At 38.2% G+C, this 24,852-nt stretch overlaps 1 protein-coding gene and 1 long non-coding RNA gene across 5 annotated transcripts in view; one reads left to right on the top strand and one right to left on the bottom strand.

Annotated features, from left to right (window-relative positions):
- Window positions 1-1,573: 1,573 nt before the first annotated feature.
- tmem68 (transmembrane protein 68) overlaps window positions 1,574-24,852 on the top strand; it is a 28,957-nt gene continuing 5,678 nt past the window's right edge. The window contains exons 1-10 of one of the 4 annotated variants that reach the window (XM_032565078.1): window positions 1,574-1,703; window positions 2,441-2,536; window positions 2,719-2,816; window positions 10,254-10,305; window positions 11,387-11,537; window positions 12,075-12,190; window positions 13,273-13,446; window positions 20,678-20,777; window positions 20,893-21,060; window positions 23,112-23,305. In XM_032565078.1, the coding sequence (XP_032420969.1) occupies window positions 10,276-10,305; window positions 11,387-11,537; window positions 12,075-12,190; window positions 13,273-13,446; window positions 20,678-20,777; window positions 20,893-21,060; window positions 23,112-23,305 (933 nt within the window). In that variant the 5' untranslated portion in view covers window positions 1,574-1,703; window positions 2,441-2,536; window positions 2,719-2,816; window positions 10,254-10,275. The remainder of the gene's footprint in view (window positions 1,704-2,440; window positions 2,537-2,718; window positions 2,817-10,253; window positions 10,306-11,386; window positions 11,538-12,074; window positions 12,191-13,272; window positions 13,447-20,677; window positions 20,778-20,892; window positions 21,061-23,111; window positions 23,306-24,852) is intronic. The other 3 variants (XM_032565079.1, XM_032565080.1, XM_032565081.1) reach the window with 3 other exon arrangements.
- Window positions 9,500-10,247, bottom strand: LOC116721398 (uncharacterized). Its single transcript, XR_004339591.1, has 2 exons — window positions 9,974-10,247; window positions 9,500-9,745 (listed from the first exon to the last, which is right to left on the bottom strand). It is a non-coding gene; the product is annotated as an uncharacterized LOC116721398 (long non-coding RNA).

The following is a 24,852-nucleotide window of genomic DNA, read 5'->3' as shown; positions in this document are numbered from 1 at the left end:
ACTTTTAAATATGTGGTCATATGCATACAGAAATATTAAGAAAATACAAATGCAATACAAATATAATACAATACAATACAAATTTATTAAATACATATATATCACAGAAAAGGTAAAGGTAATTTTTTTATATAGCACATTTTCAGCAACAAGGCAAATCAAAGTGCTTTACACGATTTAAAAGGACATACAAACAAAATAAGAAACCAAAGGAAAGAGCAAAAGAAGAAAAAAACTAATAATGTTGATCCAAAGTAAATAAACTAGATACTCTTATTTAGTTTATTTATGCAGGGTTGGTAGATAAGTATAAGTAAGTATCCTCTTGTCTAATTCCTTTTCTAGTTTTTAAAGAATATTAGTCTAAAAAGTAGTTGCTAAGGTAGTTTTTCTGGGTTGCTAGTTCTGGGTTGCTAAATAAGTATAAGTAAGTAATCTCTGGATACTCCTATTCAGGGTTGGTAGATAAGTATAAGTAAGTATACTCTGGTCTAATCCCTGTTCTTGGTTGCTAGATAAGTATAAGTCAGTAAGTATCCTCTGGACTTCTGGGATGCTAGATAAGTATAAGTATTGACAACTTGACATTAACCAAGAAATCATGATCTGACATAAATTTGTTATAAAAGTATTTCTGATTAAACTTTAGCTTTAATAACATGGAGCTACATATTTTCAAAAATGTAATCAGTAATACTTTTATAACAAATTTATGTCAGATCATGATTTCTTGGTTAATGTCAAGTTGTCATAACAAAGACATTTTGAATAATGTCAACCTTGTATTAAAAGTGTCATGATTTACCGAATGACGCTTTATGACAACAGTCATAAATATTCATGAATACTTACTCATGTTCATGACAGGTGTTATGTCATGTTTATGACGGTGTCATGACAGTCTTATTCACAACCCATCAATTGAGCTCAACTGGCAAACTAATCAGCCCATGTCTCTGAAATTAATCCAAAGACTCTTGACACCCAATGCCATCTATGAGTTTAATGGAACAACAAAAACTTAAATCTTTATGACACTTACATCCAATTTGTATAATAATTTGGAACATGGTGTATAGAGGAAATGGTGAGGACAGATTAGAGAGTCATTGGGACTGAGCTTCCTTCCATCTTTGACACCGTCCGCACTCGCTTCCTGTCCAGGGCTTGTTCGTTTACAAAAGACTCTATCCATCTTCAGCATGGCTTAGGATGATTTGACTTAAAAGAATATTAGTTTTACAGGATTTAAAGATAGGTTAGAGAATTAGGAGGATGATCACTAGATTTTAAACTAGGAACACTGGACGTTTTTCTACTATACGGTAATGGGACATCATACAAGTAGAGGTACATTTTAAATTATGATGAAACAATAGAACACGTAATTATTGAATGTATCAAAGACACAATTTAATCAAAGAAACAATTCCGATGATGACGCTATTACAAGGTCGTTATATGTCAGTAACTGCCTTAATAACGACAGTATACAGTACATGTTTATATCTTGGCGCAATGCTACCAGTCGATGGCAGCATTGCGCCTTCGTTGTTTGTCTTCTGCCAGAAGAAGAAGAATCAGAAACAGAAACCTCAGGTTCTGGGATGGATGTTAACTTTCCGATATTTGGGTTGTGGTCGGGCAAATGCGGTGAAGCGGCCATTTAGACTGTCTTTTCACAGAGTAACAATATCATCCAGGTATTGCTTTATATTTCTGTTTTGTTAAATTTGATCGATGTAGATGTATGCTTAGTCAACTTTCAGTTTCCAGCTCTACCAATACCAGCAGACACGTTTTCATCCAGTCTGCTGGTATTATGTTCGGTGTTGTTCACTCTCTACGCGCAGATTGCACACTAAGCAGCGACGCAACCACATTGCTTGATGAAATAAGGTTGTCTTGTTATATAGGTCCGCCTTGAAACAACAAAGTTGTCGTTTGAATCAGTGCAGAAAAAAGCTGGCCATTTCATAGTAATGTGCTTTTATAATCAATATCGGCTGCTTTTAGAAAAATAATCTATTCTGTGTTGCTTCCGAGAGATGCCATGTATTTATTTTTTCTTATAATACAAAGCCATATTCTATAAAGAATAGTTAATTTATTTCAGTAGTTCAGCGAAACATAGATTAACATTCTGTTAATGCTGATGATTTTCTGTTTACAACAAAAAACATTTAACAGAATATTACATTAGAATATTCTAATTTTAAATGTAATTAATGTTATTAATTTGAGCTTAATGACAATAAGCTCAAATTAATGTTGCTTATTAAAGTAATTTGGTTATTTATAGGATTTATTAGGTACTGTCATGATATGAGGGGAGACAGGAGAAGCAATCGTCGGTTGAAAAGCCGTACTTCTTTTATTTCACTGGACCATGAAGTAACAACATGAAGTACTTCTTATTCAAACTTGTTTCTCTGAATAGTTTCCTAGTGTTCCCCCAGTGGTCAGGAAACCAAACTACCGTTACTCTAGATATACAATACTGTTGCGGCGGGAAACACAAAAGAGCCATCAATAGGTTCGCCATCTCTCCCCATAGAGTACAGGAGTGAATGTACCTGCAACTCGCCGCTCTCCCTGTCGAGTTTCGACGCGACTCTGAAGCTGCAGAGTCTCTGCCGCCAGGTCGGCCACTCCGCAGGCTGTGTAAAATCAAATGGCTAAAGAGGCCCAAACTTTGAAATTGTGCTCTCTCTGTAGGTGTATAAATCCTTAATTCTGACACCATATGAGGGAAGACAGGAGAAGCAATCGTCGGGTTGAAAAGCCATCCTTCTTTCATTTCACTGGAGCATGAGGTAACAACATGAACTACTTCTTATTCGAACTCGTTTCTCTATAGTTCCCTAGTGCTCCCCAAGTGCTCAGAAAACCAAACTACCGTTACTCTAGATATACAATAGAAACTAATCTCACAACAGGTACATTCAAGAAAAGAGCCTAATTAAAGCCGCAAGCAGCGTCGTACGGCCCTCGCAGCTCAGCACGGCTCCAGCCTCCTGGCGACTGCAGGAGCTCGGGCAACGACGCCCGCCAACCACTGCAGACACTCTTGTGCAGTTCCCGCACCAGTCTGCCATGCTATATGCACAGATGCGTTCGGCAGCGCTTCCTGACAACGCATGAAAAATCTGGTGCAAATAGGTCGATGCAGTGAGGAGATATATTAATGTATTAACCTAGAGGGCACAGTGGAGTCAAATTACAATGCAATGCTATTGCGCTCTTCAGAGATTCACAAGAGTCATTCATAACAAGTTTGGTGCAAATCGGATGATGCATGTGTGATTTAGCGACAATCGTATGCATACCTCGAGGGATTGAAATTCACCATTCGGCCACACCTACATGGTTCAGCCAGCAGCCAGCTTTGACAGACTTCATCATCATGTCATTTATGTCACTTGACACAAGTTTAAACCCATTTGATTCAAAGAGTAAAAGTAAGATATCCAGCAGAAAAAACAGGTGATTTCCTGTTGGAATGGTGCGGGGCTTAGATGATGTCATCAATTGACCATGTGAATGTGATGAGGGCCGGTCTATGATGAGACATAGAAAGTCTGATGCAGCTGTGACCTTGTATGTGGAAGTTTTTGCACCTGGAAGTTTCATGGCGAATAGTCAAAGTTTGACACTTAGCCACGCTCACATGCATTGATGTACGACAAATCTTTTGATAACTTTTGCCCTTCAATGGCTCAAGAGTCTGCTGAGTGATTCTGAAGCTTGTATCTCAAAAGCTGTAGAACGAGTTCAACCAGATATGACATCTACAAAAATGACATGGCAGCTTTGATCCAAAATGGCCGACTTCCTGTTGTTTTTGGACTGTGGCTCCAGGAAATTTTTTTGTAGGTCTTGACAAGATACACATGTGTACCAAGTTTCAGAATTCTGGGTTGAAACACGGCTTGGGGCTGATGATTTTAAGTATTCTAAAGAACGCTGCAGAGAAATTAGGCCACACCCACCAATGATTGTTGTGGATTCCTGTCTGGGGGATGGATAAGGATTGATCCTAGTGACTTTGGTGCAGCTTGGCTCAAAACTGGAATTCAGAGCCAAACATATGGCAACGGCCTCACAGGTCACTTCGCCACGCCGCTATGCCCACCTACTCTATTGAAACCGGTCAGGGTTGGAATCCACATCACACCCACATGTCTTCTGTCTCTGGACACAGTGTCATGTTGATTAGGTCAAAAGGGTGAGATAGAGACCGTTCACAGTAAAACATGACACTTCCTGTTCTCAGGGGGCATGGCTTAAGTGATGTCACCATTTAACCATAGGTTATGTCGATCTAAAATGGCCGACATCCTGTCTGAGTTGCACTATGACATTAATTGAATTTTCTGTGTGTCTTGGGGAGCTCTACAAGTGTACCAAATTTCATGTCTGTATGACGAAGTAAGGTCATAGCGGAGTTTTGAAAGTTGCCAGGTGGCGCTATTGAGCCGTTTCTTGTGCAATGTTTGCGACGATTTTAAAACACGTAATTTTTTTTGCAGTCTTGACGCATCCGCCAAGTTTAGTGAGTTTTTGAATATGATAAAGCCCCCATAAAGCCAATTCATTTGCGCCGAGAAAAAAAAGATAGAAACAGTACGATTATAATTAGGCCTTCGCTGCGAAGGCCTAATTAAAGCTGCAAGCATCCTCGAACAGCCCTGGCACCTCAGCATTGCGCCGGCTTTGTGGCAACCGCGGGAGCTCCGGCGACTCTCTCGCATAGTCACCACTTCACCCATCCGCTAGGCGGTACGCATCGATGCATTCGGCAGTGCTCCCTGACGACGCACCAAAAATCTGGTGCAGATCAGCTAACGTAGTGAGGAGATATAGCTGATGAATTAACCTAGGGGGTGCAGTGCAGTCAAATTACAATTCAATGTTATTTTTCTCTTTAGAGATGAACAAAAGTCATACATATCAAGTCTGGTGCAAATCAGATGATGCATGTGTGCCAACTGTATGCATATAGCAAGGGATTGAAATTCCCCATTCAGTCACACTCACACAGTTCAGTCAGCAGGTAGTGTTGACATGAACTCATCTTCATGTCATTTTATGTCACTTGGCACAGGTTTAAACCTATATGAATCAAAGAGTAAAAGTAAGACTTTCAGCAGAAAATAACAGGGACCTTCCTGTTGGAAGCAGGCGGGGCTAAGGTGATGTCACCAACTGAACATGTAAATGTAATGAGGGCTGGTCTGTGATGAGACATAGAAAGTCTGATGCAGTTTTGACTTTGTATGTGGAAGTTATTACACCTTTATGTTTCATGGCGAATAGTCAGATTTTGACACTTAGCCACGCCCACATGCTTTGATGTACAAAAATTTGCAGGATAACTTTTGACCTTCAATGCCTCAAGACTCTGCTGAGTGGTTCTGAAGTCTGTATGTCAAACTCTGTAGGACAAGTTTGATCAGATACGACGTCTATAAAATAGACAATGTGGTGGCTTTGATCCAAATTGGCCCACTTCCTGTTGGGTTTGGACCATGGCTCTAAGAGACTTTTTTGTAGGTACTGACAAGACACACATGTGTACCAAGTTTCATAATTCTAGGTTAAGGCATTTTAGGTGTACCTCCAAGAGACTTTTTTCCCGATTTTGGGCGATCTACCCACCCTTCTTCCCCCTTTGAATTAGCCAGACTGAGCAGCCTGCAGCCAACTAGTTTCACAGGGCACACCTGTTAATGGTCGCGCTTTCTCTTTATTACAACGTGCCCTTTGTACTGAACCAGGTTGGTTTTAGTGACTCGGGCTACTCCCAAGGATGTTGTTTTACATATAGTTTTGGACCAAAAGCAACTTATAAACCGTTTTCCACCTTTTCCTCTCCACAATCAAACGACATAGCTATTTCACAATCATCAAAAATTTTGAGGTGACTCATTAATTGAATGTCCACAACACCTTTTAGATTTTCTTATGCTAAATATTGTAAGGCAATTTTGCAAGGGTCAGTACAGCTTAATTCAGTAGCAGAAATGATCAAATAAGTAAAATCAATCATCTAGTCTCTTTCCCTAATGCTGACACTGAGAACTAAAAAGGGAACCTTTGAGAGAGACAGACGGAGTATGGAATTTTGGACCCCAGAACTGGCCTGATGACAAAGAAGGTGTTGCAGCAGGAGGAGACTCACAGCACTGATTGATGAGGCAGGAATCTCGGTAGGCCTGATGAGCTTTCGTCTCTGCATCGATGGTGAGGTCACACAGGACTTGGGTGCTGGCAAGAAGAGTACTGACTTAGAGCAGCAGGTCTCGGGTCTTAGGGTGACTTCCTCATGTGTGTAGCGTTCCTCAGCTTCTTGTCTTGCAGCTCTGAAGCTCCCTTCACCTTGTCTCACGATCTTTCTGGTCCATTGAGATGTAGAACTGAAGGAAACACCAGTTCTTCTTTTCCTTTGTTCTTCGTCTTTGCCTTTTTCTTGGTCTTTGTATTTGTGGTCTGAACCCAGCTATGAGAGAAGCGCGATTTGAAGCCACATGTTGCGGGGCTAACGGGTTGGTCCCAATGTGCAGGACAGTCTTCGGCTCTGTGGCCCCAGCTCTTCTTCAGCTGCACAGTTCTTTGTCCATCTCAATCTTGGTTCGAAGCTGCTTGGAGGATCCAATCAAAAGTTCTTCACTCACCTTTTATAGGGTTTATCCACCCTACAGACGTGTTTGCATTGACTAGCACTGTTGCTGTGCTTGTTTCATTGGCTGACTGCTTGGATAGATGATCTAATATACATCATTGTCTTAGAAACATTATGTCCTGATGTCTGTGCTAGTGCCCCAGGGTTGCTCAAAGGCCATCCTCCATCCGTTGCCTGCACAACCTTTTCTTTCAGCAGTTTAAGTTGTTCAAAAAGCTGTTTCCAAATCTCTGAGGCGTTGGTCATCTCTGGTTTCATGTTGGTTCCGCTTTTCCCTAACCTTTAATCTACTATCTACCTCCAATACAACATCAGTGATCTTTAATTGCGGCTACACATTTTACACCATTTCAAGTTAAATTTCAAAATCATGTCTATGACATCTTTAGCTTCTTTGATTTAGCATTCATTTATAATATTCTTAACCATAACTTATTAGTTCCTCTTGTTATAATCCTAATGTGAGTTATTACAGACGGTCTTCTGAAAAGATACCAAGAATAATCTATTTTTCTAATCATTTGATACCAAAGGTACAGTTACTTGTTTTACTTGTAAGTATTCCCATGAGTGTAAGCATAAGTATTCTCTTAGAAGTAAACCAATATCAACATTTTACTTAGGGTTTTATTCAATTACTCAAAATGTTTAGATTTCATTCTTTAAAACTTTTATGCTTTGAAATAAGGAATAGTTTAAACTATTTTTATAAATCTGCAAGCTGGAAATTTACTTCCTCTTTTTTCAGGAAGCCTGCTGTTCCTGTTTCATGACTCTCTCTGTCTGACTATGATTTCTTATGATTAAATAGAAAAAGAAATAGAATTAAAGCAAAGTTTGCATGAGACCAAAACAGCAAACACAACCTGATTGATTTTATTGAAGTTTAAGTCTACTGTTGGGTCTAAATGTTACTTGTGTGATTAATTTTAAAGGTAATTTAAAATTAATCAAGTTTAACAGTAACAATACTGTTAAACTAAAACCTCCAGCATGGACCTTACCAAGCTCCGCCCACAACCGACCCACGTGACCGCAAGTCTCACAAACAAAGCCTCGCGGTGCGTTGTTTCTATGTAAACATGACTCGATTAGTGCATCATTTCTACCGGATTTTCACAATATATCAGCTACTACAATGGACAGAGGAACTAACAAGTTCATGTCATCATCTGGGAGCAGGTTACTGGTTTCTCAGTCACAAGCTGGTTGCAAACCTGAGGCCAGCAGGTGTCAGTCAGTTATGGTAGATCTGAAATTTGGTTTGATGACCTCAATATGAGAAGCTACAGACTGATAGGAGGAACCAAAGAGCTCTGTAAAGGTAAAGGCAAATCTTCTGAAGTTGGGATATAATTAATTTAATTTCACATAATTACCACGGTAGAAGCCATTTGTTTGTTAAAATTTTATGAAATATATTTGTTCTATTTGTTGTTTGTTGTGAATGACGTATACTCACAAACGAACGAGGTAATTAGTCCAACATTTAGAAACTACAGCGGCTGTAATGAGCCACAGCAAAGGTAAACAAAGGTAAAATAACCCGAACAGGTGATCAACTCAAAACCAGTTGTACCTTTTTACTCTCTCTCTCTCTCTGTAGTTTAAGCACACCTGTTACCGTGGCAATCGCCTGCGCCTGCAAGATGAGCAAAGATTACGTTAAAAACATAACATTCAGTCTGTTACGATATCAAGTTTCCAGGCTTAATATTTATTTTTCGATTATTAATCAGTGCTTCCCTGAACACAGCAATGGTTGATTGACTAGCTGTACCTGGTGATCAGTGATGGCATAGTTACTTTGAAAAAGTAACTTTAATCGGATTACTGATTACTCCTTGAAAAAGTAACTTAGTTAGATTACTGACTACTTGATTTGGAAAGTAACTAAGTTACATTAAAAGTAACTTTTTTAGTTACTTTCAGCAGCTGCTAACAACGCTCCGCCTCCTGTGAAAATTACATTGATCTTTGCCAATACTTAATTGTAAGCTATTTTATAATGGTAACATCAACAATGTGTCTCCATTTATAAAGTTGAAATGAAGAGGAGATTGTGTAATGGCTACAACAGTACAAAAAAAAAAACGTAAGTAAGTTGTGTGGTCCACTGTTATCTGGAAACTCAAAGAAGGATTTTAAAGCCCCCATACATCCCCCCAGCCTCCAGGTTCTGCGTTACGGCCCTGCGTTTGGTGTCAAAGCGCAGCGCAGAGCTCCTCCTGCAGCTCCACGACTCAGATGGCTGCACAGATTTGTGACGCTTATCTTAATATTAATGAATATAATGGCGTTAAGTTGCCATTATAATTATTGGCAACTACGGACACGTTTATTCGTGGCTGTTTTCACGTTTATTGCGCTGTTCAAATTAGTCTCAATTGCAGTTTGCAGTTTTCTGGCGAAGCTCGACGTCATTCAGAGATAATATATTAACTTGACATTAACAAAGACACAGCGGGACGGATCATCCGGGAAATGATGGACAGGGAGAGCCTGACTAAAACTACCTTAGTGACGGACAAATTCTGGGATTTAGTATGAGTCTCTGCTTATTTCCAAGCCCAAATGAGCAAAAACGAGCCCAAAAAGGCGCAACCCGCCACTCATTAAATTTGCAAGCGACTTAAAAAAAACAAAAAACGCCGAAAGCCGCTTATATTAATCGGACTTGGCGACAGAAACTCAAAATAGTTCCAGTTTTTCCACCAACAAAATGCGCATCTCCCTCCATTGTTTACATTTCTGTCGCATAGAGACGTCGGTCACTCGACAAGATGCGTAGAGAAAATACAATTAAATAGCAAAAGAAGATAGTAACGCACAGTAACGCAAAGTGATTTCGATAAGTAACTGTAGTCTGACTACTGGATTTGAAATAGCAACGCGTTAGATTACTCGTTACTGGAAAAAGGTTGTCCGACATCACTGTTGGTGATAGAGTGGCTAACATGAGTAACAGTTTAGTCCAAAGCCTTTTCTCCTAAAATAAAATTTTTAGTGTATGTCAGATACAGTACACATTGCATATTGATCTCTTTAGCTAAGGTAAGACTTTGTAGCACAAGGGTGTCAAACTCCAGTTCTCAAGGGCCGGTGTCCTGCAACTTTTAGATGCGCCTCTGCTGCGCCACACCTGAATAGAATAATTAGGTCATTAAGGCTCTGGAGAACTGATCTACACAAGGAGGAGGTAATTAAGCCATTTCGTTCCAGTGTTTTGTACCTGTGGCACATTTAAAAACTGCAGGACACCGGCCCTTGAGGACTGGAGTTTGACACCTGTGTATGTAGCAGACAGGCTTCAAGGTGTAGAAGTCGTATCAGTACTGCCAATATGCTGTACTTATCTAACGGGAAGCGTGTGTTTGTGAGACGGCCACGCACATGACCACGTAGAATGGGCATCAGCCAATGAAAAGTGGCCCCTGTGGTAAGGTCCATGGGGAAGTGGGATTTTCTTGACAATGGGCCCTTTGCACTTTAGCTTCTACGTTCAGGGAAAAGCGGCTCTATCGTTTCCGGTCTATTGAAAATGGCATTTTACACTTTGTGTTTGCAGGGCTTGCCCAAGGTAACAATTAATGATGTACATCGATCCGAAGCCCCAACAAGTAAGCTGGAGAACGGTTTTAAGATGTATGCCTCTATATACATTCACAGATACGAAGTTGCGTTTTACTTTCTTTAAACTTTGTGGCTAACATTAACTTTAGCTTATGCTAGTAGGCAATATTCTTGGACATTTTCATTATAAAAATGTGCGATTTAAGTATCTAAACATTTCAATCCATTTTAACAGATAATGTTTTTACCTTATTTTGTACATTTTTTCAAGTATATTATGTGTGTTTATTGTCGTTGGTGTCAAACAGAGACCAAGTAACAGGGTTACGGTTCGGGCTTTTGCTTCAGAAGCATGAAGAAGCACAACAAGCCCCATGGCTTCGCAGTAGGGCAGCACTGGTGTCAGAGTTGGAGTATAGCTGACTGATCAAGTTCAAAGCGGTTGCTTTTAGAAAAATATGGCCATGTTCCTTAAGGTCTCCGTGTTATTTCGTTTTGTTACTTTTGCATGCTTCTTGTGAAGAGCTCAAATAGAATGGTGTTTACAGCAGTGTGTACAGGCGGATCAGTTGCTCGGCTGTCTGGTTCTGGCCTGCTCACTAGTTCCAATAAACTCGCTCTTTCAGGCTGAGTACAGAAATGATTCCATGGAAATAACATAGGCTCCTTTATTTACCATCCTTCTCACCCCGGTAGTTTTAGGCTGAAGAAGCTGATCTGGTGTGAAGTGAAGGCTGCAAACTTTGCTGTGCCGCGTTAGCTTTAACTTATAGCGACGAATATTTACAAGCCACCGTCTTGATTCAGGATCATTTGGAAATCCATGAAAACTTAAAAGCCCATTATATTTGGAAGATAACAATGCTCATAGTATTGTTTATTTGTGTCTGAAATACGACTTTGTCTTTTATAGCTGTCATGGTAACTCAAAGCGGAAACAAGAAAGGCACATTTCGCTCATGCGGATGTGACGTCAGCGCCTTACGTGCAAAGACCCCATTACAATAGGCCTTCGGAGCACTTTGCTGCTCGGACCCAATAATGAATATTCTAATCAATTGAATATGACTGTAAGAATGACCTGAATGAATGCTGGAACAATCTTAATGCTATTCTATTCTACCTTAGGTAACACATGTTGCCACAGTGAGATTTCCACCTCATTGCTTGGATGCTTTGCTGATCTGGTCATCAGCCTCTGGAAGTCACGCTCCACAGGATGGCAGACAGTGGAAACCAGTCTTGCCTACAAGGATCACAAGACACCCTGTCCTTCTTGGTATAAGTAATGCAACACTCACATTTCAACATACAATATGATTCTATGAAAGCATATTATTTCTTGCCCATGTCAGATGATGAATAACAGATAACGAATCAACAGAATTACAATTCTTGAAATATTTCTCTCTATGTAATGAATTTATAAAATTCACTTTATGAAATTATTGAAAATAAATCTTCTTGGACTTTTTAAATGAAATTCTAATAGTATTATCTTTGTAATAATCTATAATTTTAATGTGGAAATGTGGAGAAGCAGATACTGCGTCACAGTACTGTGTAATAAGTTTGCAAATGAGTGGAAACTGTCTAGTTGGGGATTTTTCTAAATATCTCAAACTGAATATTTTTATGAGAGTTATAGAATCTACGAGAATCAAACAAACTGCATATCTATGTAATCACTTGTTTTGCTATAGAAGGGCATATTTTAACTTACACGCACGCACCTCCCCCCCACATATACACACACAATCACTAAGTGCAGTGTAGAGTGCTGGATTAACCTGGCATACATTTCTCTGATCTGTAGAAGGAAGCCAGAGTACCCAGAGAGAATCAGTGCAACCAATGTCTCAACGCAGAACAGGGCTAACTATTGTGCCATGGCAAACACTTGTGACAACACCAATACAGTGGCATGAAGAGGTACACAATTAGTGAGCTTGACCAATCAATATTTCAAGGCTCTCAAATGTGTTGATGTGATGCAGGAATTCACAGTATGTGTAGGGCCTCCGTACCCTGCATTAAGCAATGTGATTAGCAAAGATCTAGACTGCAGTCTTTCTATGAAATCTGGATGTTTTATCAAAAACACAAACTATAATTAAAATCTCTCTTAAACACTAAACTTTATTATTTAAATTTACATGTTTATTAAGGTAAATTCCATTCTGAATGAACTTTAGTAATTTTCAGCTTAACTACGTAGATAGTCTACTGTAGTTCAAAATGATTCATACCCCTGGCTGATTTAGGTTTGAAGAAATCCTTTCATTTTACCAACATGTTTCTTCTGACTGGAAGTAATAGTCATGTTTTGGAGTGACGCCTCCTCAGTACTGATTAGAGACTGGGAGAGAATCTGTAGAGGGAGCTGAAAATGAGGGTGATGGCAAAGAGGCCTTTCAACTTCAAGAGCTTACTCATCACCTAAATATTTATTCAAGTTAAAACTTTAGGAAAAAACTGAACAGCTGTTATAAATAGGATATTGTTGTTGTAAAGCTGTTGAAGATTTTTACCATTGATGACTAAGCAGGTTGGAGAAACATGGTTGACATGACTTTTCTGAACCAAATGTGAATAAAACCTCTGTTTACAGTGTTTATCTTCTGAGTGGTGCTTGTCTGATTTTCAGAGAAAAACAACTTCTATATCGAACAAAAATAATTTTAAATCTTAATGAGTAATTTTTGGGCTCAACTGTGACATGTAACAGCTCTTTGAGAGTTCTTGGACCCACTTACTAGTCTGCCGTTGGCTATTTTTTGAGCTGTGATGTAGTATTTTTGTTGATTTATGAATCTGTCCAGAAGCGGTATTAAAGGTAACTGCATCTGTCAGATCTGGTAAATCTGTGTGCCAACAGTAGGAGGGTGCTGATTATTATTTTGAAAACATATATATGCAGATATCAATGTAACTTTTTAGAGATTTTGTGTCTAAACTGAAATATAAAACCGGCCTTTCCTTCTTAGTTTTTTAGCTCTTATCTTTGCCTACAGGTGTGTTTGTTTCATGTGTGGGAAGAGTGGGCCGGCCTGGAGCAGCTCGAGGACTACCTGAGCTTTCTGGAATACCTCTTGTGGGTCTTCACCCCTCTCGCTGTTGTTTTCCTTGTGCCATTCCTCATTGTTATCCTCCTTTATCTCTCAATACTCTTCCTTCATGTCTATAAGGTATGTACAAATTCAATATTGTCCACAGTATAAACAGTCAATTGTGAAACATAACTTTTCATTTCATGTTAATAAAATTAGGAGATTATAGCTCTAAATGAAAAATTTTGCTGGTTTGGAGAAAAGCGTCACTAAATGCAACTCCTGTTTACGAAAAAAACTTCAACTTTTTCGAAAATGAAACAAATATGTAACTTGCTACAAACTTTAAGACAAATGAATTTATTATTGATCTCTTCTTGCTAAACTTAAATGTTTATAGAAAATCAAACTTATGCTGAAATTTATTGCTACTCAGTGCTTATTGTCTTTTTTTTAGGGACTGATTATACAGATTTTGCTAGTTTTAGTTTTTCGAAAAGAATTGAGGAAAAAAGACTTGTGAATGTAATGAACTAAATTAGAACGCGTTTTACAATTGAACCTGCCAGTAATCTCTCACAAAACCTGTCTGATAAGATTTTATAGACTACAAGATCTGAAAAAGTTACACAGCATAAAATTATCAAAAAAAAAACCTCTAAGCAGATGGGAAACTAATTTAGAGACTTATTTTAGTATTTAAAGATTTACACAAAGCCAGTTCTAAGGCTTCTGCTGTGATAGTTGTAAACCTGCCATGGAATGGTCACTCTACTTCTCATATGCGGTTGAGGTGTGGATCCAAAACCAGCAGGCGAGTGATGTGGTGGAGTTTTGTTTAAAGATTTAATGAAAAAAAACAACAAAGAATCAAACTTCCAAAATTGTGAGAGTCCAGGGAAACAAAATCCAAAAATAAAGCCAAACTAAAGACACAGGAAGAGATGAGGAAGGTGACAAGCATATTGGTGAGCAGGGTAATGAGACAGATTGGCGAGTTGTGACTGAGATGGGGAGATTAAATACTGGGAGGTATTTGGAAGAAAGGGCCTAGCTAGATGAGATGACTGATTGCGTCTGGAGCGGTTGGGTTTAGCCGGTGAAAGAGGACTTGGAGCAGCGCGGGAAAAACAAAACACATAAATATATCTGATTTGGAAAAGGCAGATTTGGGCATAAACTGGTATGTGAATGGTTGGGTTGGAAGTGGAGATAGGAAATGAGGAAGACATGTATTTTGAAGGGTGGACGCCAGTGGGGAGAGGAAGAGGGAGAGGACGTGGAAGAAATAAAATAGATGAAGGAAAGGGAATTGGTGATATCTAAGGTAGCAAACGAGAACTGGAAGGAAGTAGTTCAGAAGAAGAAATGATAGTTAGGAGGAAAGTTGCGAGGGAGGAATTTAAAATAAAATTAAAACTCAAGAACGAGGAAGAACAGGATAACATCAGCCCCATTGTGGTGTCAAGAGAAATTAAAAAGAAAATTGGAGATGTTGATATGGTAAAGAGATGGAAACCTATTGGTAGGTTGTAAAAATGATGAACAAAAGAATAAGGCTTTAAATGTGGATAATATCTGTAAAAAAAACTGTGTTGGAGAAAGAAATCATGGGAGAAAATAAAAAAATTAGAGTGATTTATGGGAACCCTCTAGATCAGGGGTGCCAAACTCCAGTCCTCAAGGGCCGGTGTCCTGCAACTTTTAGATGTGCCTCTGCTGCACCACCTGAATAGAATAATTAGGTCATTAAGGCTCTGGAGAACTGATCTACACAAGGAGGAGGTAATGAAGCCATTTCATTCCAGTGTTTTGTACCTGTGGCACATCTAAAAACTGCAGGACAGCGGCCCTAGAGGACTGGAGTTTGACACTTGTGCTTTAGATCGTTCCTCTTTAGGTCCAAAAATAATAACTTCAGTTTTGTTTCTGTTCAGCTGGAGAAAGTTTTGGCACATCCACACATTTATCTGTTCTAAGCATCTGTTCAGTGATTGGATGGGTTCTGAGTCCCCTGGTGACATCGTAATGTAGAGCTGTGTGTCATCTGCATAGTTATGGTAGCTAATATTATTTACTGTTATAACCTGAGCTAGTGGGAGCATATAAATATTGAATAAGAGGGGTCCTAGGATTGAACCTTGGGGTACCCCACATGTGACCCTTGACCTCTTTGATGAAAAGTTTCCAATTGAAACAAAGAAATCCCTGTTCTTTATGTAAGATTCAAACCAGTTAAGCACTGGACCGGAGAGTCCGACCCAACTCTCCAGTCGATTCAGTAATATGTCATGGTCAACAGTGTCAAAAGCTTCACTGAGGTCCAACAGAACCAGCACTGTGGTTCTCCCACAGTCCGTATTTATATGGATGTCATTAAACACTTTTACGAGGGCGGTCTCTGTGCTATGGTGAGACTGGAAACCAGACTGGAAGGAGTCAAAGAGGTTGGTTATTATTATAAGCTATTTAATTGTTTAAACAGCTTTTTCAATAACTTTGCTGATGAATGGGAGGTCAGAGGTCAGAGATCGGCCTGTAATTCTGCATTATTTGTCCAGATTGTTCTTTTTTATCAGTGGTTTGATTACTGCTGTTTTCAAAGCCTGGGGAAAACGCCTGACGAGACCGATAAGTTTACTATTTGGATCAGATCATTAGCAATAACAGGCAGGACTTTCTTAACACTAGGAGGGCCGAAGGGATAAAGGGAGGGCCTGGGATAAAACTCCTGATGAGAGTGATGAGTTTACTATTTGGATCAGATCATTAGCAATAACAAGCAGGATTTTCTTAAAGAAATGTGTGGGTAAAACATCCGGACAGCAGGAACTTGAGCTTAGTTGACTTATAATTTCCTGTAGGGTTTTATGATTAAGTAGTTGAAATTGGGTCATTTTTCCTGTATTTGTGTTGTTTGGGTTCAGCATTGGTACTGACTTTATAGTGGATGTGCAGATTAATCCTCTGATTTTTTAAATTTTCTCTGAAAAGAAGCTGGAAAACTGGTTGCAGGCGGCAATACATTGGAATTCAGGTGGTAACGTCACAGGAGGGTTTGTGATTCTGTCAACTGTTGCAAATAAAGCTCGAGCATTGTTAATGTTTTTGTTTATGACATCTGCAAAGAAAGCTTTCCTTGCATGTTTTAGTGTTAAATGATAGTTACGTAGTCTTTCTTTATAGATGTCATAATGAACGTGAAGGTGAGTTTTACGCCATTTTCTTTTGGCCCTACAGCAGAGTTGTCTTGCAGATCTAACTGTTTGTGCATTTCTCCATGGAGATTCCTTTTCATTACAGCTTAAGGGTGAGGAAGAAGTGTAGATTTGATTAAATGTTTCTGTTGTGTTTTCTGTGAGAGAACGTTTTGTGATGGTTGCTGTTTGTCCAAGTGGGTTAAAGGATAAAGAACTTTCAAAGATAACAGGAAGTGATCCGACAGGGCGACATCAGTTACAGAGACATTGGAAATATTCACACCCTTACTGACAACCAGGTCCAGGGTGTGTCCTTGAGTGTGTGTTGCTTGTTTGACATGTTGTGTTAGACCAAAATTCTCTAAAATATTAGACAGCTTTTTTGCCCCTCTGTCTTGGGAGTTGTCAGATAATATAAATATAATAAAAAATGTAGATAAAGTTGAAATATTGGCAAGAACATTTAGTAAAATTCACAGTTCAAATAATATTAGTGAAGAGGGAAGAAATTGAAGAGAAAATACAAAACTTAAATATAAAGATTTATTAGAGAGTGTTGAAGAAACAAATAATTTGTTAAATGTTGAGTTTACAAAAGCCGAATTGAATTATGCACTTAGTAAGACAAGAAATACAGCACCAGGTAAAGATCAAATTTGATATAGAATGATAAGACAACTCAGTGAAAAATCGAAAGATATAATATTGCAATTATATAATAAAATTTGGGAGGAGGGAAAATTGCAGTTGAACTGGAAGGAATCAATTGTAGTACCAATAGCTAAACCAGGAAAAGATAACTCAAACCCAGAAAATTTCTGACCAATAGCTTTAACATCAAATCTATGTAAAATAATTGAAAAAATGATTAATAATAGACTAGTATATTATTTAAATAATAAAGGATATATGTCAAAATATCAAAGTGGTTTTCGAAAAGGGAGGAGTACTAATGATCCAACTCTTTGTCTTGAGCATGAAATTAGAAGAGCACAAGTAAATAAAGAGTGTAGCGGCAGTATTTTTTGATATCAAAAGTATAGTATGATATGATGTGGGTTGAGGGATTATTAATTAAATTATACACATTGGGCATTAAAGGGAAAATATTTAAATGGATTAAAGACTTTTTAACAAATAGGAAAATACAAGCTAGAATTGGTGAAGTGATCTCAGGAAAACATAGTAGAAAATGGAACTCCGCAGGGAGTATTATAAGTCCACTATTGTTCTCAATTATGATAAATGATGTATTTAAAGATATTGGAAAAGAAATGGGATGTTCACTTTTTGCAGCTAATGGAGCTGTTTGGAAAAGAGGAAAAAATGTAGATTTCATTGTAAAAAAATTACAAGAGGTTATTATTGAAATAGAGGAATGGGCGTTGCAATGGGGATTTAAGTTTTCAGTTGAAAAAACAAAAGTAATAATATTTAATCAGAAAAAAAATAAACAAGGAAATAAAATAAAAATTATATAACCAAAAATTAGAGCAAGTAAAGTGTACAAAATTTTTAGGACTATGTTTTTTTTAGAGGTTTTATTGGCCTTTATTTGACAATGAATTGACAGGAAAGAGGGTAATGAGAGAAGGGGGAAGACATGCGGCCAAGGTCGCCAGGCCGGGAATCGAACCTGCGACAGCCGCGTCGAGGACTAAGGCCTCTATATGTGGGTTGTGCTTAACCCTTGCACCACCACAGCACACCCTAGGACTATGGTTTGATGAAAAACTAAAATAGAATATACATATTCAAAAAGTTGTTGATAAATGTAAGAAAATCTTAAATATTTTAAGATTTTGTTTTATTTTAAGCTTGGATGGCAGTGACTGGGGAGCAGATAGGCAATCACTAAAACAGGTATGATAAGATCTAACATAGACTTTGGTTGTTTAGTTTACGGTTCAGCAGCTAAAACACATCTGGTTAAATTAGACATTATCCAACATCAGGCTTTAAGATTATGTACCGGAGCATTTAAAACTACATCTACAGCAGCAATAGAAATAGAAATGGGAGAAATGCCGTTAGATTTAAGAAGAACAAAACTAGAAAAAAAATATTGGTTAAATTTACAGTACAAGGCAATAATTTTGATCATCCAACTTGGGAAATTTTAAATCCATGTTGGGAAAAAGAAAAGAAAGAAATGAGGAGTTTTGGATGGACAATTGAAAAGAAAATAAAAGAATTTAAAATGACTGATTTAGAAATCAGTCAAACAACACCAATATCAATTATACCACCATGGATTCTACCAGAAGCAACAGTAGATACTGTATGTCAATAATGGAAAAGAAACTAGATAAATCTTACATTGTAGATAGTTATTCAGTACAGTTACCTTTAAACAATTATTATTAATATATTCAAATTTATACAGATGCATCAAAAATAACTGGAAAAATAGGAATAGCTTTTGTAGTACCAGAATTCAATATAAAAATAGGAAACCGAATTACAGACGGATTATCAGTATACACAGGAGAAATGTTGGCAGTATTATTAGCTTTACAATGGGTAGAAGACATAAAACCATTAAAAACAGTAATTTGTTCAGATTCAAGCTTTATTAGAAATATTTAATACATTATTCAGAATACAAAATATGGGTTTGATAGTTATATTTGTGTGGGTTCCAGCACATATTGGAGTAGAAGGAAACAAGAGGGCAGATAAAATGGTCAAGAGGGCAATTCAAAATCCTATTAGTTTTACAGTTAAAACAAGTAAATATGGGGGAAAGAGTATTGTTAAAGTAAAACTGATGGAAAAATGGCAAGAAAAAGATGGGATGAAGAAAAAACAGGAAGATGGTTTTATAAAATTCAGAAGATGGTAGGAGAAAGAAGAAATGAAAGATGAAATAGAAAGGAGGAAAGAGTGATAACAAGGTTAAGATTTGGGCATACAGGACTTAATTATACACTTTTTAAAATTCAAAAGCATACTGGGAAATGTGATTACTGTGGAAAATATGAAACAATAGAACATGTTATATTAGAATGTCATAAATATGAAAGAGAGAGGAGAGAGTTTGAATGTATTAAGGAAAAGGTTAATTTATTAGATATTTTGAGGAAGAATTTGGGGAGTAAACATATACAAATAGTTATTCGATTTTTAAAGAACACTAAATTATTTAATAGAATTTAATTATAGTAGGTGTGTTTGTGAATGTGTGTATGATATACAGTAGATGAGTAGAATACAAAGTTATGAATAAGTATGTATATTTGTGTGTGCTTGTGTGTGTGTATATACTGTATATATTTATATGTATAGGTAGGATTTATTTATTTATTTATTTTTTGTAGAATTTATATATATATATATTAGAAATATTTAATACATTATTCAGAATACATATATATATGTGTATATATATATATACACAAACCATCACGAACCACACTCCATACCAGTAAGTGGCGGTAATGCTACTAAAAGTTCGTTGCCAACCGCCAGTAAATCCAAGAAGAAGAAGAAGATGACTGATTGCAGGTGTGAGTAGTTGGCACTGGAGCTAGCTGAGGGGAGAAGGTGGCACAGGGAAGCTAAGAAGATCTGCTGGGGAATACGAAAGGGAGGAAACGGAGCTGAAAATACTTCTAATACAGAAGACACACTAAGAGTAAAAAGAACCTGATAAACTAGAAGAGAGAAAGACATGAGGGAAACTATAACCAAACGACAGAAACAAGGCTGATCTTACAACAATAAGAACATTGAGCTAGAAAACCTAAACGAAGAAATAACCTAATAGAATCACTAAAGAAAGATGGACACAGATTCAGACAAAAAGACTAACTGAACCTAAAGTAACCAGGTAAGATCACGTTACCAACACTTGCATAATGATATAAGGTCTTAAGACTTTTTCTTGCCTCCCAACAGTGTTGTAGTAGTCACTGCCAACACCTTACCTGGGAATGACTCAAAAACAAACAAGATTAAGACTCTGAGGAAAGCGAGACTATGAGCAAACCACTGAGACCATTTTCATGAGGACATTCATAATAGTTTTTGTCTGTAAATGTTAAGAAAATCTGCCAGTGGAAGTTCATTAGCAAATTCTTTGTGTTTTTAAAAAGCAAATGTAATACTTTTATGCAGTCAGAAGCGTTTGCTCAGTAAAATCTTGAACCTCTGATATCTTTTGTCAGAGGAAGAATCAGCTAAAGGAAGCTTATAGTAACAACTTGTGGGATGGAGCCAGAAAAACACTAGCCACCCTGTGGGATGGACATGGAGCCATATGGCATGGTATGAATAAATGTAAACTACTCCCCAAAGCATATAAAATGTTTATTTATAGCACTGCAAATGTAAAAATCTCTATAATGTATTTTTGTATGTTGTGATATGATCTGTGTATCAGGTTATGAGATCCATGGAATGGAGAAGATTCCCAACAGAGGACCAGCTCTAATAGTGTACTATCATGGAGCCATACCTATAGATTACTATTACTTCCTGGCCCGTGTTATCATTCAGAAAGGACGTACCTGCCATTCTGTAGCTGACCATTTCCTCTTCAAGATTCCTGGTACTTCAACTGTTTTATTTGTTCTGGAAATTAAGGCACATTACTGTCATTCAGAAATATTGCTGAGTGTGTTTTGAAGTTATTTCTATACAAAGAAAAAGCATATCTGCTGGCCAGTTTAACAGTTACTACTCCACAGCAGTCTGCTTTACTATGTTGAACATGTCCATCCATCCATCCTTTGTCTTTCACTTATCTGAGATCTGATCGCAGAGATAACCAATTCAATAGGAAGAGCTAAACCTCCCTCTAACGACACTTTCCAGCTTATTGTATACTCAGCTAGTAAAATATTCAGATAACTGTGTAGTTGTTGGGTGTATCAGAGATGGACAAGAGGCTGAGTACAGAGAGCTGGTGAACCACTTTGTGGCATGGTGTGGGAACAATCATCTAATCTTAAATGTGAACAAAGCAAAGGAGATGACTGCTGATTTCAGGAAAAACAGGGTTAGATCAAACTCCATTTCTATCATGGGAGAAGAAGTGGAGGTGGTTGAGGACTATAAGTACCTCGGAGTTCATCTGCACAACGGACTGGGCTGGAGGTGCAACAATGTAGCATCTATAAGGGACAGAGCAGACTGGACTTTTTGAGGAAGCTAAGATCCTTCAAGGTTTGAAATAAGATGCTGCAGATCTTCTATAAGTCTGTTGTTGAGAATGTTCTCTCTTCTGCTGTCATCTGTTGGGGCATCAGTGCCAGGGACATAAAAAAGCTTGACAAATTGATAAGGAAGGCTAGTTCTGTTCTGGTTCTGTTCTGGGGACGACTATGGAAACTCTGGAGATGATGATGCAAAGAAGGATTCTTCATAGGATCAAGAAAATTATGGACAACCCTGACCATCTTTTTCATGAGGCTGTCTTGGGAAGGCAAAGCATCTTCAGTCAGAGGCTTCTTCAGATTCAGCGCAGTACAGACCGCTGCAGAAAATCTTTCCTGCCAACAGCCATCACTATTTTCAATAACTCTTTGAAGGATCTAAATTAATACACTAGAAAAACATTTAATTTCCTTTTACGATCATTAAAGTATTTTTGAATTTAATTGAATTAATTTAAAAGGTTGCTTTTATGGATAAAGCCCAGTACACATTACACGATTTTTTGCCGCGATTTTCCCCTTACCACAATCTTAGAACGTTTGACATTCTAAGATTATCTCTTGCGATAATCGTAGCCGATCATCCTACTGTGTGTGGCATGCTAAGACTGATTGGGTCCAGTAGGTAGAATGTCAGGACCACTCCGATCTAACATCGGGCATTTCAACATGTTGGATTGTCTTGGCCTGGTTATCGTAGCATGTGTGGTGTTACCCGACTGGGAGCGAGAACGCAGCCTGTTGAATGCGACAGGTAGCCAATGAGAAAGCGCAATAACATAAGCATGGAGGGGAAACCCAAACAAAGAACAGCTGACGTGGCGCATCAGAGACTCCAGTGGATATCGGAGATTATAGGTGAAAACAACATGACTGTTTATTCAACATTTCGTGCAAGGAATATCCACAGAAATGACAATGAGAGGAATTGGAGCGGGATTGCTACCGCAGTTGATAGACCTGGTAACTTTTCAGCTATTCATCATTAACATGACATAAATAGGTTACAAAATTTACAAGCTGTCCTGTGTTTTTTCTTTCTCCTTTCTTAAAATTCTTCATGCTTTTAAAAAGCAAATGTAATAATTTTCTGCAGTGAGAAGCGTCAGCAAAAACTTGATGGCACCATATGTGTACAGATATTTTCTCTTTTAAATCAAATGACAGAATGCTGTTTGTTATTGTAAACATTCACATCCAAGGCCAAGCAAAAACAGTTTCCAGGCTTCAGAGCTTCCACCTCACAGAGCAGCCCTCTCACATGTCTCCCCCACTCAGCTCCTCCAGACTAGCCAGCAGCAATTGGCAAACACCTGGTGGTCTGAAGTCCCTACTAATGTGTGCATAATACTTCCTTCCTCTTGACCTTATAAGGTTCTGATCATATTTAACGAGATATCCCTTTGTGTGTATCTGATTTCTCCATTTTGCTTTCTACTTCCAGGTTTCAAGTTGCTATTAGAGGTCTTCTCAGTGATCCACGGTCCTCAGGAAGAGTGTGTCCGGGCTCTGAGGAATGGCCACTTGCTTGGTATTTCTCCAGGAGGAGTGCGGGAGGCAATGTTTAGTGATGAGACCTACCGTCTGTTTTGGGGAAAACGCAAAGGCTTTGCACAAGTTGCCATTGACTCTCAAGTGGTGCGTTATGGCAAACTTCCTTATAACACTACTTAGATTACAGCAGTATATTTTCTTTATTCAGATTATTACATTAAGTTCATACTCTTTCATAGTTAGGCATAGTAAATTGACAGCGGATAAATTATTAAAGGGGCAGTCTACTTTTTTTAAACTCCACACCAACTCCACACCATGTTCTAATATTATTCCCTCACCAAAAACATACCTGGAGTGTTGGCTTGATTCTTTCAGGCATGTTTGAGAAATCTTTTAATCTCCATGGTAACCATTCAGCTGTGCAAAATGCCTGTGTGGACTGAGCACTGCCTTCGACATGCAGCTCCTCGTCAGAGCTGCAGTTTTCAATCTTCAGAGCTTCCACCTCACAGAGCAGCCCTGCTCTGCGACTCCCCCACTTAGCTCTTTCAGACTAGCCACCAGCAATTAGCAAACACCTACAGTATTTTAACTGCACATCTGTTGAGCTTATTTTACTAGCTTCTTCTCAGTGAAACACTGGTAAGAAAAAGGGTTAATAGAGGAGTTATGTTGTGATGACTTCCTGAAGGTGGAGTTTCAGAAAGAGCAGGAGTTTTTAAAGAGACAGAGGGCCAATTTCAATGAGAAAGTATTATACTGGGTGCGTTGTCTCTTAGCGGGTATGCCTGTGTGGCTACTATCGATTGTAGCCACACATCTACCTATCTATGATGGATAGGTTTATAGATATATACATTTTCTGTTAACTGTTAATGGTTCTCTCTCTCTATCTCTCTTCCTCTCTCTCTCGATCGAGAATAGAAAAAGCAGAGGTAAAAATCCATTTTAACCTAACTGCACATCAGTGTTGTTCTTTCAGTGTCATTTGGAATATGGAACCTTTTTCAGCTATAGACTGACCAGTAACAAAACAAGAGTCCCGTTTTGAGCCTCTTTGTTTTGAAAATCTAACATACCTCGTTTCTTTTATGCTGTAGACCACAGGTGTCAAACTCCAGCTCTGAAGGGTCACTGTCCTGCAGTTTTTAGATGTGCCATAGGTACAAAACATTGGAATGAAATGACTTAATTACCTCCTTCTTGTGTAGATCAGTTCTCCAGAGCTCTGCTAATAACCCAATTATTCTACTCGGGTGTGGTGCAACAGAGGCACATCTAAATGTTGCAGGACACCGGCCCTTGAGGACTGGAGTTTGACACCCCTGCTGTAGACGAATGGTTTACTTTGAAAGTTCTCTCTCAATAATCTTTCTCATGGAAGAACTAGTCCTTTATCTTGAACAGCATCTATGAGCTTTATTTTGAAAAAAAAAAAATTGTACAGCTGATAAAAATACAGTGACCTGTTGAGGAAAACCGCTGCCATGGAAACAGATTGAAATCCTGATTGATTCTGCTTCCCACTTGTTACCTATAGTTTCCAAGACTGACGCAACTACTGCTTAATCATTTGAGAAATCTGCAGGAGCGTTTGGTTGGTTTGTGTCATTTGGTTGATAAAATCCTGTTGGGAATTCAGATTTCAATTGAGATGTTTATTTTTGATCCAGTTAAATATGCTCAAA

The sequence above is a fragment of the Xiphophorus hellerii genome, chromosome 6, assembly GCF_003331165.1.
Source record: "Xiphophorus hellerii strain 12219 chromosome 6, Xiphophorus_hellerii-4.1, whole genome shotgun sequence".
Lineage (NCBI taxonomy): Eukaryota > Metazoa > Chordata > Actinopteri > Cyprinodontiformes > Poeciliidae > Xiphophorus > Xiphophorus hellerii.
This window is presented reverse-complemented; position numbering and strand designations above follow the sequence as displayed.